The sequence below is a fragment of the Ruditapes philippinarum genome, unplaced genomic scaffold (genome assembly GCF_026571515.1).
Source record: "Ruditapes philippinarum isolate M1 unplaced genomic scaffold, ASM2657151v2 ctg6444_1_1_1_1, whole genome shotgun sequence".
Classification (NCBI taxonomy): domain Eukaryota; kingdom Metazoa; phylum Mollusca; class Bivalvia; order Venerida; family Veneridae; genus Ruditapes; species Ruditapes philippinarum.
The window spans coordinates 1-18,443 of NW_026855809.1; the positions used below are offsets into that span (position 1 = coordinate 1).

Here is an 18,443-nt window from a genome sequence, read left to right on the forward strand (position 1 = left end):
TCAATTTTTCTTGGCGAGGCCTATATGGACGTTTCCCGAGCTCTTTCTGCCCATATCAGTTGAGCCTGATAAAATTGATATCAAGAGACAGTAGCATGCTTTTCTATTTATAATGTAACACCTAAAATCTGTTAGATTACAAAAAAAAAAATCTTTTGAATAGCGAATTTGTAGAAAGTGTTACTTTTTGTTCAAAGAAATAATTCTTGAAAAGAACTTTACCCACCCCTGAATCCTTAAATTTGTAAATGCTGACAATTCTTTTTTTTCGACTTGAGATTATTCCCTTTGATAATAGATAAAACAAATTATAATAAAATAAGAATCTTGCCTTCAAACATCGATCAAAAAATATCCGTATGAATCACAAAATATAACTGCACATTTTTATTTTAGATGACATATTCAAAAGCTCACCAGAATTTTAGTACCTATCAATTTAAAGTAAAGTCAAATCGGCAATCAAAGACAAGCTACTATTTTCTGAACGAAAACATTTTGTCACTTATTTTATAATAATCTGGCGGAACAAAGTACATGTACAAATTTTACAAGTTCTCCAAGTAAATCGTAGACCCCTTTTAGTGTTTATAATTTGACGTGGGCATCGATGATGCCATTTGCTATATAATTCATAACGTCACTTCATAAAGCTGGTGTTTAACTATTAGCAATTTTATTTGTTTGTAATTGAATACGAAAATAAATGATAAATATCACATCTTGATTTGGGATTTGTAAGGATATGAATTGAGAAGTGATGTTTTTCCCAAATATCTATTACTTGAATGGATTTTAGTCTGGCAGTCAAGTTTGCTTTATTATATCATTGGTAAATCTAGCTGTAATTGAAATGTCTGTTCATATTTGAAAGCGTTTTATTTTTGTAATTACTGAAATGTTTCTTTGGTTCAAACGGTTTTATATTTAAAAATCTTTTATAATAATCATAAAGAAAACTACAAGTGTAAATTCATCTATATATGATAAAAAAACAACAACAAAAAAATAACAGTATGTCGAGCTGGAAAGTTTGGTATACAATGTCAGGAGAACTGCGCATTAAATTGCAAGCATGGTATTTGCTATCATGTAAACTGGGGTTGTAGTAAAGAGTATAATCAGGGCTATCAAGGAAAGTACAGAAAGTAAGCTTTCTTATATCTTGTAGTATTCTTATTATATAATGTTGTATTATATTTCTGTAGTTACGATACGCGTTACATAATGCGTTATGATATCGTGTTTTATCAACAATAATTATTCGATATCATCATTTATTGTAATAACAGCAGTACATAAATAATCCGTTTGTTGAACTTACTTTAAACGTTTTCACAAATAGTTTTGAAACTCGTCTTAATATATGTGGTGTGCTGTTATAAAGGAACGCTATTATTCACAATTGTATTTAATCAATTAAATTGTATAACAATTAAATTCTGTCATTGAAAAATAGTCAATAAATTATAGAAGTGTATACATTTCACATTATTGTCATGATTCCTTCGACAATGTTTATTAATAAATTATGTTAAGGATGTGATAACGGTAACTATGGTGATAAATGCGCCAATCAATGCAATACTAATTGTAAAGAGGGAGACACAATATGTAGACATACAGATGGAGAATGTTTGAATGGTTGCCAGGCAGGGTGGAATGGTAAAACATGTGATTCAAGTAAGTAAACGACCTTACCAAATGTGGTTAATATGTTTTTATGTTGACTACAATAGATTGTTTGTTTTTTTTTAATTTTATTTCTCTGATTAAACAAAAGTTCAAATTATTTCTGTTTCCTAATGTTCCTTACATCACTGCAGAAGAAAATTTCTTTATAAGAATATTTAACTTAATTTGGACCCTTAATAAAAACTTAACTTTTTATTATGTATATGTTATTCTACACAAACCTCATTCTTTACTGACCTATCTTTTATGTTGCTTTAAATGTGTTTTCTTCCACAGTTCCTCGCATGATATAATCGTTATTCACTGTTTTCGAAAATTACAGCCCCTTTATTGAAATATATAGTATATGTTTCTCAATTCAAAATTTTAACATTTCATGTTTAAATGTTGAATTCTGCTTAAGCCGGTGCTAGGGGGCGTGGACGATAGTTTGCACTTTACAGTACCGTCCATGAACAGACTCAATAAAACAGAGCCTGCAACAGTTTCAATTATGTTCTGTTGGACAAGTTATCTTATATGTGTCATTGTTGTCAGAGTACTTGCCTATTAATTTCGTAATATACAATAACATTTAAATAATGTGAACATTTGTCACATTTTTGACCAAGAAATAAACTTGTGTTGTGCGTAGATGGCCTCTGCAAATCCAGACATTTTTCCTACTTATTATGAATGACAATCGCTTCAATCGCTTCTGCATCACTGTCATTAATAGAATGTATGTCCGGAAAGTTTGGTCAAGGATGTGAGAAGAATTGTCCGTCAAACTGTTATGGCGATGCATGTGGCTTTATCAATGGCAATTGTGTTGAAGGTTGCAAGCCAGGTTTTCAAGGAAACAAGTGTGAAGAAAGTAAGTTGGTCGCCGAAATATTTTCTTATCAACCAGCAGCGTTGATTGCTTTGTTTAATTAGTTAAGAATATTGCGTAAGCCAGAGTTGTATGACAAAGGCAAGTTTACATTTTTATTTTATTTTCTTTAAATAAACGTGCATTTTTCTCATTTAACGTTTTCTGCTAACCCGGGTACAAAGTTTTCAAAGATTTTGAAATGAGACTTTCTCTGTCATCAGTTGTTCGCCGTTTAAAGTTTTCCACATGTTTCCCCTAATATTTCTCCTTAATCACGTAGCAGTTTAGCGAATTTTGACTAAATCTCATGAGACTTATCATAAGTCGGATATCTACAGGGAAAGCGGTATGTCTAGATATGATAAATAATAAAATTATAAAGGAACTCTCACACAATTTTGCTGAATCACTCTGTTGCCTATTAATTCAATCTTTACAGTCTGGAAAAGTTCCTTCACAGTAGGAATTATCCTAAAAATATTTCCAAGGCTGAATATGTATACAACTTCTGTTAATTATCTTATCAATGTCATCGTCTAAGACATACAATCAATCATTAGACTGTTTGCTGATGACACATATATCCATCTCAAACTTAATTACCGCTGCTGGAATCCTGAAGTCAAACCTAAACAAGATATGCAAATGAGCAGATTACTTGTTTGTCAATTTCAAACCGATTAAACTGAATCAATTCTTAAATCTAAGAAGCATCAACAACATTAACATCCACCCCTTTTTATGAATGATATCAAAATATCTGAAGTAGAACACCTTGGAGTAACGCTATCTAAGAAATGGGTCCTGGTGTGAACAAATTTTAAATATCAAACAAGAAACTTGGCAAAGGATCAATAGCATGCGGAAGTTAAAATGTACCATAGACAGAAAGAACCTAGAAACTTTTAACTTCACCTTTATTATGCAAGTTATAGTGTATTCAGACGTCGTATGGGATAATTTGACACAAAACATGAATTAGAACAGATTTAGTTGGAACAGCTCTACACCAAATTAGTCTCACTATCAAACCTTAACAAAGAATAAGAAGGCTTAAACAAAAATTGATAAAGTATTATAAAATGACAAACTGCGTGATATCACCATATCTCTCTTCTCTAGTCCCTAAATCCGTTGATGGTGTCACACGTTATAATCTCAGAAATGGCCTCAATTCCAAAAAGATACATTGTATCTCTCAATGGAACATTTACAGTTAAGCTGCTACCTTACCACTTTCAAATTTTCAGGTCAACATCTGATAGAGATTTTGTTACGACTAAATACTAATACAGACCAAATTCTGACTGTTGTCTTTCCTAGTAGTAGCATTTACTATTACATAAGTGACCTTAATTCTAGCGTATGACTGGACAACAACAAACCTTTAATAATAGTAAAATTATAACCAAAGTTGTATGTACACGTTCGTACATAACTTTTTATTTTTACCATACTGTAAAGATATATTTAACATTTTTTACCAGTTTGTTTTCAATAATATTTAAATGAGTCCAAAGGTATGGATGTCGATTATCAATTTATGTATACCTTGTTTATTTTATCTCTTAGAAAACCATCACTTTCAAAACTTAATAAATATTCTGTGTAGTATTTCATGTACATAAAATAGCTCTCTGCTTTTGATCAGATCGACAGCAAGTCTAGGTAACAGCTATTGACAGTATGTATACACAGATTTTAGAGCTGTTATTGATTCAGGACAATGCATATGACAGATATACAATATATGATATACAATGACAGATCCATCTTATATCAATAATAGAAATAATGAGGATAGGCAGACTTTTTTTCAAAAAGAAAAAAGAAAAAAAAATGCTTACAAAGAAGCAACATATACATGTATTTTGAAAGCTTTACGTGTAGGCGAAGCCTTATATACTCGTAGCGATTAAAATAGAACAAGTAATATAATTATATATGTATATCATCAATTTAGTCTCCCATTACTCATATATTTGTTTCATTAATCTTAATATCCTACTTGATTAAGATAGTGAAAATATATCATTTGCAGAGAAAGTAAAAAATATGATAAACAAGATCAACAAGGAAAGGCGGTGTTCAATGAACGCAACCCCCAGTCTGCGAGATAATGAAGATAATATAAAATGCTTATTTTCTTTTCCCATATATACATTTGTTAATAATTGATGACATTTTGAATGTTAAATGTCTAAGACATTAGAATCTACATTACAAATATCTTTATTTAGTTTCTAACACATTAACAGTTTGCAAATATATCGATTAAAATTTCGATGTCATCGGTACATTTCTTATGAAGTAATAAGTATGTACATTTAATAAGTATGTACATTTAGTAGGGACCCTTTTAAGACAATAACGAAATTGTTTAAACACAAACTTTTGAAATAACGTAATTTTCTGATCTTTATGTCAATAGAATCATGATCAGTAATCAAGACCACTCCGCTTATCTTATATCTAGTCCACAAGTTTCAGTCCCAATTCTTTCTTTTATTTGTCCGAGATATTGAAACATTGTTAATCCAGTCAACACCAAAGTTTATTTCTCTGAATTTGTGTTTGTGAGGAATTAATTCGGATATGAATTATGAACATTATTTAATGGATAAGAAAAATGATAATTTGATATTACGTTCTTCTAGTAAACAGATTAAAAAGTATAACATCTTTATATATATAATGCATATTGTTTGAACATGATTGTACAAAATGACCAAACGAGACCTTGATTATAATGTAAGCCTTAACTTCTTTTGCTCAGTGCAGTTGGTGGTCTTTACTTCAAGGTTGTTGTTATATTAAGAGTCACCAATATAAATGATTCTGATAAAGTTATGAATTTGTTTCTAAACCTATGATGACATCAGTACGCCGTTAAATGTTTTATGTTGCAGATTTAGAAATTATTTAAAATAAGAATTTAGAGAACTACATTTATAGTTGTGTCTATGTTATCATAGAGTGCCAAGCCGAAAAATATGGTGTAGGATGTAAAGAGAATTGTTCAGCAAATTGCAAAACTCGTGTTTGTAATCATGTCAACGGCAATTGTAGTGAAGGGTGCAACCCGGGTTATCGAGAAAAGACGTGTGAAGAAGGTAAGCCAGCTCTTGGTAAAGAATATATTTAAACGATGGCGATCATGATATAATGTGATAATATATCAACTGTAATTAACATGATATTTAAAGTTTAAACATTCTATGCTGTAAGTAATCATTTACCTGTACAGTATGACCTCGCCTCTTACTCATATCAACTTTTTATTATTATTTTGAGGCAATATTTACTTCAATAGTTAGTAAACGTTTAACCCAACGCATGATTTGTTTTAAAGATAATCCTTTATATTCATTAACCAAGATTTTTTGTTCAGCATTTTACCCACTTGAATTGTTGTGAATTATGGAATATTTACTTTTATTATAGATTGATAGTATTTTGATGTTAATTTACATTTTTATATGGCTTATTGAAACAATATTTACTTATTAATGATATTTAGAATGTAATAACGGTAACTATGGTGATAATTGCGCCTATCAATGCAGTGTTCATTGTAAAAAGGGAGGCATAATATGTAGACATACAGATGGAGAATGTTTGAATGGTTGCCAGGCAGGATGGAATGGTAAAAAATGTGATTCAAGTAAGTAAATGGAATTAACAAATGAGCAACGTCATGACAAAACCAACATAATGGGTTTGCGACCAGCATGGATCCAGACCAGCCTGCGTGTCTGCACAGTTTGATCAGGATCCATGCTCTTCGTTTTCAGTTTCTCTACTTGTAATGGGGTTGGTAAGCGAACAACATGGATCCAGATCAGTCTGCGCAGACGTACAGGCTGGTCTGGATCCATGCTGGTCAAAAACCCATCATGTTGGTTTTTTCATGGCATGGCTCAAATGTGTATTTCATTTGACTTTCATGTTTTGTTTTTCTATTTTATAAAAATCAAATAAAAATCACTTCAAAGTATCTCAATTTACCTCATTTTCATACATCAAATAAAAAAATGTATCAAACATATGTAATTCCAAAATATTTCAACACCGTTTAAAATCTGTTTGTTAGTTTTATTATTATAAATATTATTATAATACTTATTATCATTTTGTATCGCTTGACCACACAGTTAAAATAGAAATATTTACTAATCAAGAAATAAAATCCATTAGCTATTTTGATTTTATCGTCTTTTTATAATAAATTATCAGCGTCGCATATGCAAGCAGAAATACGGAAACTCAAACACACTTATATAAGAACAATTTCATTTTGATATGCCCGAAAGAATTTCAGGCATATTATGCTATACCCCCTGGCGTCCGTCCGGCCGTCTGTCTGTCCGTTCCAACATTTTGGCTTAAGGGGCTATTTTCTTTGTTATTTTCTTTGTTTTCTTAAGGGCAACTAGCCCCTAAACTCTTTGATCACAGAATTAACCTATTGTTCTCTTTTGTTCTCTTTATTGTTAAATAGCCCCTAAACCCAAAATGTTTGCTCGTCCAACCGTCCGTCTGTCCGTCCGGCCGTTAGCAATTTGGTTCCGGAGCATAACCTAAGATCCATTTGGCCCACATTATTCAAACTTCATAGGATGATTGTCAATATTGGGTAGAAGACCCCTTTTGATTTTGGGATCACAAGTTCAAAGGTCAAGGTCACTATGACCTGAAAACTGAAAACAGTTTCCGGAGCATAACTTAAGTCCTATTTGGCCCACAGTGTTCCAACCACATAGAATGATTGTTCATATTTGGTAGAAGACCCCTATTGATTTTGGGGTCACAAGGTCAAAAGTCAAGGTCACTATGACCTTAAAACTGAAAACAGTTTCCGGAGCATAACTTAAGTTCCATTTGGCCCACAGTGTTCAAACTTTATAGGATGATTGTCCATATTGGGTAGAAAATCTGTATTGATTTTTGGGTGACAAGGTCTAAGGTCAAGGTCACTATTACCCTAAAACTGAAATCAGTTTCTGGATCATTACATAAGTTCCATTTGACCTACAATGTTCAAACTTCATAGGATAATTGTCCATATTGGATATAAGACTCCTATTGATTTTGGGGTCACAATGTCAAAGATCAAGGTCACTATGATGTTAAAACTGAAAACAGTTTCTGGAGCATAACTTAAGTCCCATTTGGCCCAAAGTGTTTAAACCTTATAGGATGATTATCCATATTAGGTAGAAGACCCCTATTGATTTTAGGGTCATAAGGTAAAAGGTCAAGGTCACTATTACCTTAAAATTAAAAACATTTTCCGTAGCATAACTTAAGTTCCATTTGGCCCACAATGTTCAAACCTCATAGGATGATTGTCTTTATTGGGTAGAAGACCCTTATTGATTTGGGGTCACAAGGTCAAAGGTCAATGCCACTATTACCTTCAAATTGTAAATCGTTTCTTGAGCATAACTTAAGTTCCATTTGGCCCACAATATTCAAACTTCATAGGATGATTGTCCATATAGGAGTAGGTAGTAGACCCCTATTGATTTTGGGGTCACAACGTCAAATGTCAAGGTCACTTTTACCTTAAAACTGAAAACAGTCTCCGGCGCATAACTTAAGTTCCATTTGGACCACAATATTCAAACTTCACAGGAGGGTTGTTATTTGAAGGAGGTAATTTAATTCCAATGTCTTACAAGTGCTCCATCTTTACTGAAAAAAAGAAAATCACTTTCGGGCATATAATGCTCCGCCTAGCGGTGCTCTTGTTTGTCATTGTTGATGTCATACCATAATACTTTCTTTAATTATGTCATTAATAGAATGTTTGCCTGGGAAATTTGGTATTCAATGTAAGGAGAGTTGTCCTTCAAATTGTAAACATGATGTGTGTGGTTATCTTAATGGCGATTGTAATGAAGGGTGTAAGTCAGGCTTTCAAGGAAACAAGTGTAAAGAAAGTAATTATGTTACATTTTATTCTAGTCCTTCGGGATCATTGAGTACAGTGCTTTTAGTTTTTTAAATTAATGCATGTTTCTTTAGCACGTGGTTTATTGCGTAAAAAATTGCACTTCCCTTAATCTAATAAGCCTATGAGTCCATGCAATTTTCTCATAGTAGGTTTCTATCATTATGTTCAATCGAATGATTCACTTTGAAATTTCTTACTGCCTCCAACCTTCAGCTATTTTTTTTGATAAAGATAATAAAGATTTTTAATGTCTTCTGTTGTGAATCTTTAAATTGAAATTAATTTTTGACATATTTTGCAGCATACATATACAATAAAATTGAAAATCGTGCCTGCATAATTTGATTTGCAAAACATAACTCTTTATAAAAAGGAAACACGTGTATAATTGAATCGTTAGTACAATTTTAAGTATCTTTAAATAAATGTAAATCTGACTGAAGTCCAGATATATGTATACTTTAACACGTACAGTTAGTTATGTCCTGCATGTAAAGTTGATTGTTATCGTATTTGTTTTGCCTTCATTTCGCCTTGCCTGATTATGGAGTAATTGTCTTTTTTTATTTTTACACTGTGAACTTGTCCGGAATAAAACTCCACACCACATGAGGTATCAACAAGGAATTTTGTTATGAGATAGATCTCATTAAGTAGAAGTGCAGTCATACGAACTGTTTTTTTCTCTTTTAGTTGCTTTGTCTTTTGTCTTAGTTATTGCTTTTTTACACTTTTTTTCACTTTAAAATATTTCTTTTTGACTCTGAACTACAAGATATATCAAAACGAAACAAATTAAAATTTCTTTTTTCAAAAAAGAAAAAATATTAGGAGCGTTTCACCCGGTTTGACGGGCTTTGTTTATTAAAGGCTGTTGATGCCCCTGAAATAAATGAAATTTTACTTCTTAACAAAGGGTAAATATTAATTTTAAAATATTCAAGTAATGGTTTAAGAGAATGTAACATGCTTGTTACCTGAAGAATTCAGCGATACATGAGAGGAATAATTTATCATAAAAGTAGCACAATGTTACCAAAGTAGTATTTTGACTTCTGTACAAAATTTTTTATTTACTTTAACTGTACTGGCACTGTAACTTTATAGTTGTTTTTAATTAAAGAAGTAAAACAGAAAAACACAGACGGTTTGCACAATCTCCACAATGAATTGAAATGTGCGTTAAACAATAGCTTTACCAGCAGAAGTCACTTTTCATTATATACTGACACTGAAACACATGAAATCCTTGTCTAAAATTTGACAATGATGTTAGCTGTGTAAAAAATTATTTGGAATTTCAGGTTAAACACCGCAATCAACAAATAACAAACAACGGTATCTTTAAATCATATAAATTCTGTGACGATACAAATTACAAGTCTTTTTGACATAACATTTCGTTATTCAGAGATAAACAAATACAAAAACAGGGTATGTGGGAGAGTTTATTTACTTGTACTGTGTATTTGTGTAAAAACGAATGAGAAAATTGCACAAAATTCATGTTTTATAGCCAAGTATCGTGTGTCTGTTAACGATATACAAATTAACATTCAACCAATTTCATAGGATGACCAACAAATACATACGATGAACTCTTGTATTGAGTAAAAGAAGTCTTTTGTTTAACGCCTATAGTTGAGGGCCAAGGTCACAATAATATTAAATGTTACATCGATGGATAAAGGTTAAGGTCAAGAGTGACCTAGACTATGAAAGCTGTCCTTGCTCATTGTCTCACATATGGATAACAATGAAAACAATTGTTTGTTAGTATATAAATGTAAGTTATGCATAATATAATAACTCCATTCTTCTTTTTGTATAACATGTTTAAATTGACTGAAATGCGTAGAAAAACTATAGTAATTTTTTTGAACTGGTGGAATTAACAGTTTAATTGTCCAAATATGTATGTCAGAACTGCTAAAATCTATTATGTAAATATGGGATTTGTTTTTCTTGATTGGCAAGAACAGACATTTTTTTTAAGTTTTCTCCTTTAGTATTTTTGTGTATAATTTATCAGCTTCTAGTTAAGTATGATAACAATAAACTACATGTACATACATAAGGTTTTTCTTTCAAAATGAATTTAAATAGGTGGATAAGATGATATTCAGATATATGTATGATATTGTACTTAAATGACTATGATTATTAAATTTTTATGCCCCCACAATGTGGTTGCATATAGCGTTGCACTTGTCCGTCCGTCAGTCCGTCAGTCCGTCCGTTCGTCCCGAAATCTTGTTAACGCAACTCCTCTTAAACCGGATGGCAGATTTTGCTTTAACTTACAGGGATGAACAACCTTAATGTGTAGATGGTAGTAAAGGAAGGAATTTTCGCTGCGACCAAATTTAACAGAATTATGGCCATTGTTGATTTTTTCACTATATACTATGTAGAAATTTTGTGAACGCAACTCCTCTTAAACCGGATGGCAGATTTTGCTTAAACTTACAGGGATGAACAACCTTAATGTGTAGATGGCAGTAAAGGAAGGAATTTTTGCCGCGACCAAATTTAACAGGATTATGGCCCTTTGTTGATTTTTTCACTATATACTATGTAGAAATTTTGTGAATGCAACTCCTCTTAAACCGGATGGCAGATTTTGCTTAAACTTCCAGGGATGAACAACCTTAATGTGAAGATGGTAGTTAAGAAAGGAATTTTTGCTGCAACCAAATTTTACAGAATTATGGCCCTTTTTTTATTTTTTCATTATATACTATGTAGAAATTTTGTGAACGCAACTCCTCTTAAACCGGATGGCAGATTTTGCTTAAACTTCCAGGGATTAACAACCTTAATGTGTAGATGGTAGTAAAGGAAGGAATTTTTGCTGCGACCAAATTTAACAGAATTATGGCCCTTTGTTGATTTTTAGTTTTCAACTTGTGGCACATGTAGTCCAAAATTTTTTGACCTAGAGTCATAAGATTGACAGAACAGTGGCGTGTGGGGGCATCCGTGTCATATGGACACATTTCTAGTTTATAAACCTATTATATTTAAAAGAAAGTTGTTGTTGTTAATTTTCTTGTTATAAATACATCCCAGTACATTATCAGTTTCTCTGTGACTTTGGCTCTTATACAGACTCAATAAAACCGAGTCTGCTATTTTCATGTAATTTTGTTGTGATTAATGCTTCCGAGGGAGATTTTCAAGTGTTATCTTTTTTCTGCCTTCCTAAAAAGTTGAGGGACATTGGGCATACCTAACAATTTTCCATTTCTTAGTTTTCCTTCTTTTTTTCTGGATGTTTGGTTCCAGTATTCATAATCACCCAATGGACAAGTTGCCTGTTTTACATATTTGACAGATTGTGAAATTCAGACTACCTCAAAACCTCTTATACCTTTAAAAATTATACTTTGCAAACTGCATCGTCTTTTTTTCGCTCCGCGCCCCTGCCATTTCAACTTGTCAACTCTCGCCTTTTCGCTTGAAGGGGTCGCGGGGCGAAAACACAATGATCGTATCTTATCTTGCTTTGTCGGGCCCTTGTAAGTTATTTTCTAGTTGCTCTGCCTTCCTTTCAAGCATCGAGTACTTTAGAAATGGTAATTAGCCTCTGCCTTTTGTATATATTTACAAGATCATGAATATGTTTTTTTATTTCGTCTTTTGTTAGAATTTGACTTGGTGGGGATTTGTTTTATTAACATTGTTTTGTCAAATAGAAACATATTGGGGTTAGGAGTGAGCTTTGACTCGCCTTAAACCGGTTTAAACTCCCCAGTGCTCTTACTGCGACTAATCGTTCCAAGGCGGTACCCATCTGTGTTCCTTCCCGTGTTTCATGTGTACATGTTACATGTTTTGAATGTTTGCATGTTTTATGATGTCTGCCTTGTTACATTGTCGTTAAAAGTAAGTATTTATTCGACCTCCCCCTTTTCACCCAGATTACCCTACCCACCTCCCGTCTTTCACCTTTCACTCTTTATACCTTTTATTCTTTAATTCTAGGCCTTTTTTGTTTCTTATTTCATTCACTTATTTCCTTCTCATTTTGTCACTCTTGTTTTCTTTCCCTCTTCTGGTTTTGTGCCTTCTGAGTGTCCTGCTATTGTGGCTGGGGTGTGTCAGGGACTCCTTTATCTTGTTAATTTTCATTTTCATTTTCTAGTAAGGTTACCGAATCTCAAAGAATTCTCTTTTATACTTAAGTCAGATTGATTCACTTATTCCCTCAAACAAAAGCAAACAAACAGACAAACAAAAAGATACAAGTAAATATTAAATCATATAACAACTGACATAAATAACTTAAGTATGTCGATTTGGTTTTTTGCTAACCAACTCAAACTATCATATTGGGACACTCAATATATGTGCGTAATCGTTAGCCAGTAGGAAACATTATTATTGTAAAATCATCTTAAACTAAAGTAATGATAGTTTTACATTTTTATATTATGTTACATCATACTATTGTAAGTTAATTGCTGATAAGGGTATGTAACATTACATATGAAATACAAAATATTAAAAATTGTCAATTTTACCCTTTTAGATTGTAAAACAAAATCAAAGACAATATTGTTTGAAATAGAGATAAGGACATCAAACTTAAACTGAAACAAATTATTATAACTCTCATGTATTTCAATATTAGAGATAAAATAATTTTTTTACAGTTTCAGATAAGGTTTTAAGTGACACAAAACCGTGTACAGGATGTCATGAAACACCAAAACTGAAAATAGGTTTGATATGTGTCGGAATCCTTTGTGCCATTCTTGTTGTGTACGCTACAGTTATAACGATCTTGTGTAAACGTAATACAACGCATAACAGTAAGTTGTTTTTGTGCCTCTCCCCACTTTAGGGTGAGGGGGCATTTAGATTTACCCTTGCCCGTCCGTCTGTCCATCAGTCCATCCGTCTGTCCGTTCTCTTTTGTGTCGCATGTAACTCAAAAGGTTTTTGACCTAGGGTCATGAAGATTAACAGGAATGTTGATAAGCATATGCAGTTGTGAACCTGGGTATTTTCGTGTGGATTTATTTATTTATTTATATGGAGTAATTGCCATTGACTTAGTAAAAATTTGCAATTTACAACTTGTGTCGCCCATTACTCAAAAAGTATTTGACATAGAGTCATGAAACTTTACAGGATTGTTGATAAGCATGTGTAGTTGTGCACATGTGTACTCTGGTGTGGATGTGTATAGTATTTTAGAGTAATGACCCTTGGCTTACTAAACATTTGCAATTTTCAACTTGTGTGGCATGTAACTCAAAAAGTTTTTGACCTAGAGTCATGAAACCTTACAGGAATGTTGCTCAGCATGTGTAGTTGTGCACCTAGGTATTTTCATGCGAATTTATGTAGTAATTTTTGAGTTATTGCCCTTGACTTCGTAAAAGTTTGCAATTTTCAACTTGTGTCGCATGTAACTCAAAAAGGATTTCACATAGAGTCGTGAAACCTTACGGGAATGTTGCTCAGCATATGTAGTTGTGCACCTTGGGTTTTGCTTGTTGATTTATCCAGTAATTGTTGAGGTATTGCCCTTGACTTAGTAAAAACCCTTTCATTATGTTGTGTGATTTGTTTCTTGAGTGCTTGAGTTAGAATCAACCAACTTTACAGGAATAATGATCAACATCAATGTGAAGCTATTGTAGAGTTATTGCCCTTGACTAACAGTGGTATAAATTTGCAGTTTTCAACTTGTTCATGCATAGCTCAAAAAGTATTTGACTAGTTACCCTGAAGGTTTACAAGAATGTTGGTAAGCTTATGTACTTCTGCATCTTGGGATTTATTTAGTATTCGTAAAGTTCTTGCCTTTTACTTAGTAAAAGATGTTTAGTTTTCAACTTGTTCCATAAAGTATGTTTGACCAAGAGTCATAAAATTGACAGAACAGTGGGGTATGAGGGCACCCGTGTCCTATGGACACATTTCTAGTTATAAATTAAATAGCTTCTAATCTTTAAGCTTATATAAACTATGACAGAAAATTTTATTTAGATAAACCAATGTATAAACAAAGAACAAAAATACGGAATTAAAACCAAAGATTATATTTTTTAAATGTTTTGAAGACCAATACATTGATGCACTTCCAGAATTCAACATTATATCGATTGAAAGGCAATATATGTGATTAGATATGAACTCGTTTTTGGTATTTTACAATATTCATTTCTCTGATTCATTGATTTCATGTTAAAGAACAAGATGGGACTGGTGGCAGTTGCAATGAAAGGTAAATACATTGTTCCTTAGCTCATATATGTTAATATGTTATTTAAACTTTATTCTGATATCCAGTAAGATTTGCTCTTGGTATTAACATCTGACAAGATCATAGCTAAATAATTTGTCTTATATAACATAAGTATTAAATAATACGTAAGATCAATTCAAACTGAATTATTTAATTATCCAATATTGTCGAATGAGTAAAATGTAATGAATATGCAATTCCATCAATCTAATGAAAAGAAATTTGTCGTTCCCTAACACCCATGTCGCGATTTCCTTTTATATGACTCCACCTAGTCAACTCATTGATCTATCGTCAACAGACATAAGTGTGCTTAAATCCAGTTTAAGATTAAAACCTTAATCTTGCATTTATTTTAGCAATCTATTTTATCTTTCTTACTCTAGAATTGTCCTTTCAATTGAGTTTAATGGTCCTTGAGAAATGTTGTATTCTATTTAAGGAGCTATGATTATGCTAATGCAAATGTAACGAATATAAAAGAAACTGTAACAGCTGTAGCAGCAACAGTAGCAGCATCTGAACAAGCAAGACTTGACGATGAATATCATCAATATACAGATCCTACTCCCGATACGAGAGATGTCGGAGCAACATATGAAAATATTCAGCTTGAATGACCATTACTATAAAAAAAAGTGTTTCATAACGTGTTTTGACAAGGTGTTTAGTGTACTCCCTTACAATCTAATGAATTTGTTCAGTCCTTTAGATTCGATATGACAATGATACTTCTTTTAATAGGACTTTGTCCTTTAAAATATTATGTGCGTTGCGTTGAATATTATGTTAAAACAGCCACCAGGATTGTCGCACACTTCACTACCATTTAAAAGTGTCGTTAACATTAATTAATCATTTTACATTATATATTTAGGGTTGATTAAGAATAATTGACTAAAATTACGCATTTTTTTCAAATTCCAATCCGATTATTTTCCGGCATTATATATTTCTCCAATCGGTTTTCTTATTATCTAAGAATGTGTTTAATACGTATTTTAATGCATTATCTTCATTCTTGATGAATCAATTTAAGCATTTTTCGAAACAATGAAAAGGGTTTTTCCATTTATTGTAACTGGCAAAAGTTTCGACTGGAATAAACCCTTACTGAATATTTTACCTATTGGATTTTTTTTTCAATATTTTTTGAGAAATAAATTATATCGGAATTAATTCAAATGAAAATTTATCCTATTTGAATTTTAAAAAAATACTTAAGATAGGTTTATGTATTTTCCAGACTAAATAAAGGTAAAATGCATAGGTTAGTAAAAATGACCGTTTCACAGCATTGTTGGAATAATTTCAGATATCCTTTTCTTTATGCTGATTAAAATAATGTACTGATGAATTCGCTGTCTCCTTGCGGATAAGAAGAGACATATCACGGGGCAATCAAAATATTAGAAATTTCAGACTTAGATTTAGCAAAGCTTTTAACTGAAACTTATTTTAAAATTGTTTTGTATAAACAACCAGTTTTGATATGTACTTAGGCTTATGACATCAATCAAGGATGTCGCCCTATAAATATTAGGGTTGAACACACTAACTTCTATAGTGAGTAAACCAGGTATCCATACTTATCTACTTAGGAAATAACATCGGCCTTGACAGGTGTATTTCGGCTATTTAACACTGATTTGGAGTTTTGATGCGTAGAAATTGACCACGAAGGCTAAGGCCTGAATGGTTAATTTTGTCGCATCAAAACGACAAAACCGGTGTTAAATAGCCGATATACACCTCTCAGGCCGATGTTATTTCGATTCTAAACGATAAAATAAGGAAAATCACTTATGTTATTTTTCAAGCGGAAATAACTTCCGGTGCCGATTTTCGTATAACGCTGTTCGATTTCGCACCCTACTGTTGCGGAAGATTATAGAAATTTATTCAAACAAAAGAAATAATTAAGAAAAACGTTTATTTTTTCAAGCTTTCAACAATAAAAAAACCACGTCGTATTGTGTTAACATCAGAGCCCCATTTTCATTATTGTATGTTATGAAAATAACGTTCAGTTGTTTATGAATGCGTTGTTACTTACGATGACGTCCATTTACGCTGCTTACGGATTGGCGCCGTTTTGTCCAAAATATTTATTAATCTTATAATTTGGATCTAATATTTTGCGTTTAGTGTATATGTGAGGGATAATAATTTCGGTACTTTTGATATGGGAAAGAAAACCTTTTTTTAAACGAACTGAAAATATAAATAAAAAATGCTTTTTAAATTGTTTCTTTAAAAATGCCTTTGTAATCTATAACAATCGAGGTGAAAACATTAACAGCACATATACAGTTAGTAGTCCCTAAACCGCTGTTTATTGGCAGTTTACACCAGTTTTTTTCCTTCTTTGTCTATAGTGAACAAAATCACGTGAGTGTTAGAATATAAGGTAAATGTCAGTTTACGTTTTTTTATATATTGTTTTATTTTCTCTCGCGGTTTTGGGGCTATGAATGTTTCAAATCAATATCAGCTATAAATTATTGTGGCTGAAATTGTGCCATTCGTTTTTTGGTCTGAAGACCCCGCCAAGCGAAAACCCGAGAATAAACAAGTTAAAATGGCGGGGGCGCGGGACGAAAACACGCTTATAAGCGGTAGTTTTCGGGGCGAAGTCTAATAAATAAAACTTCGCCAGTAGGGGTGCAGAGCGAAGTTTAAGAAATAAAACGACGGGGGCGAGGAGGGAAAACACGCTAATAAGTTAATAAGTGGGGGCTGAGCGAAGCTTGATAAAAAGTTTCCAGTAGGGGGCGCGGAGCGAGATTTAAGAAATAAAACCTAGGGACACGAAGCTAAAACACGCATATAATCACGGACGCGGGGTGAAGTTAAATAGATAAAACTTGCCCTGCAGCCCGGCAAATAAGCGTGTTGTCGTCCCGCGACCCTGCTAAGCTGTAAGTAGAGAATTAACAAGTTAAAATGTCGTTTTATTTCCTAAATATCGCTTCGCGCCCCTTCGGGACGATGTTTTATTTATTAAACTTCGCCCCGCATCCCGCTAATTTGCGCTTTTTCGCTCCGCCTGCCAACCATTTTAACTTGTAAAATTCTCAAATTTTCGCTTGGAGGGGTCTCGGGGCAATAACACGAAAGGTACAAATCAGCCACCATAATAAACTAGTTTTCATATGCATTTGTTTGTCTACATATATTTTATATGAATTCGTATTGTCAATATAAATGTTAAAATAATCGAAACTTTATCTGAATTTTCGCAATACAAACATACAAGCGTTAAAGCTGAACGCCTCCAGATGAGCCAAAATATTTCAAGAAATTCAATTTTTAGACAAATATATTGATATATCTTAAGAAAATTAAAAAGATTCAACATCTAATTAGTTATTTGCATCTTGATGCATGCTGCTTTAAGGGCAGTTTTACATTCAACACCAAAGCATGCTCTATAGTGTAGTCTATTGTTTTTATGATCACTACAAAACCTGACAACCTTCTCAAATTCATAAACTAGTATATTAACAGCATTACAGTATTCAAACTGTAAGTCTAACCTGTCAAACAGATCTTGCATCTTTGCACCACCGAGAGTAGATGAATATACAGAATTACCATTATCACTTTTTCAATCTTTTTGTCTAAGGTAGTATAAAGTCGCCCGGGGCTCCTGGCCTCTGGTACTTGTT

At 32.5% G+C, this 18,443-nt stretch overlaps 1 protein-coding gene across 1 annotated transcript; it reads left to right on the top strand.

The window, feature by feature from the left end:
- Window positions 1-1,539: 1,539 nt before the first annotated feature.
- Window positions 1,540-16,630, top strand: LOC132744434 (multiple epidermal growth factor-like domains protein 10; the record flags this gene model as incomplete). The annotated part of the gene is made up of 8 exons (XM_060733145.1): window positions 1,540-1,683; window positions 2,414-2,551; window positions 5,527-5,664; window positions 6,072-6,215; window positions 8,359-8,496; window positions 13,169-13,327; window positions 14,718-14,751; window positions 15,215-16,630. Coding segments are annotated over 8 exons (1,073 nt in total), but the record flags the coding sequence as incomplete, so codon positions are not given.
- Between the last annotated feature and the right edge of the window lie 1,813 nt (window positions 16,631-18,443).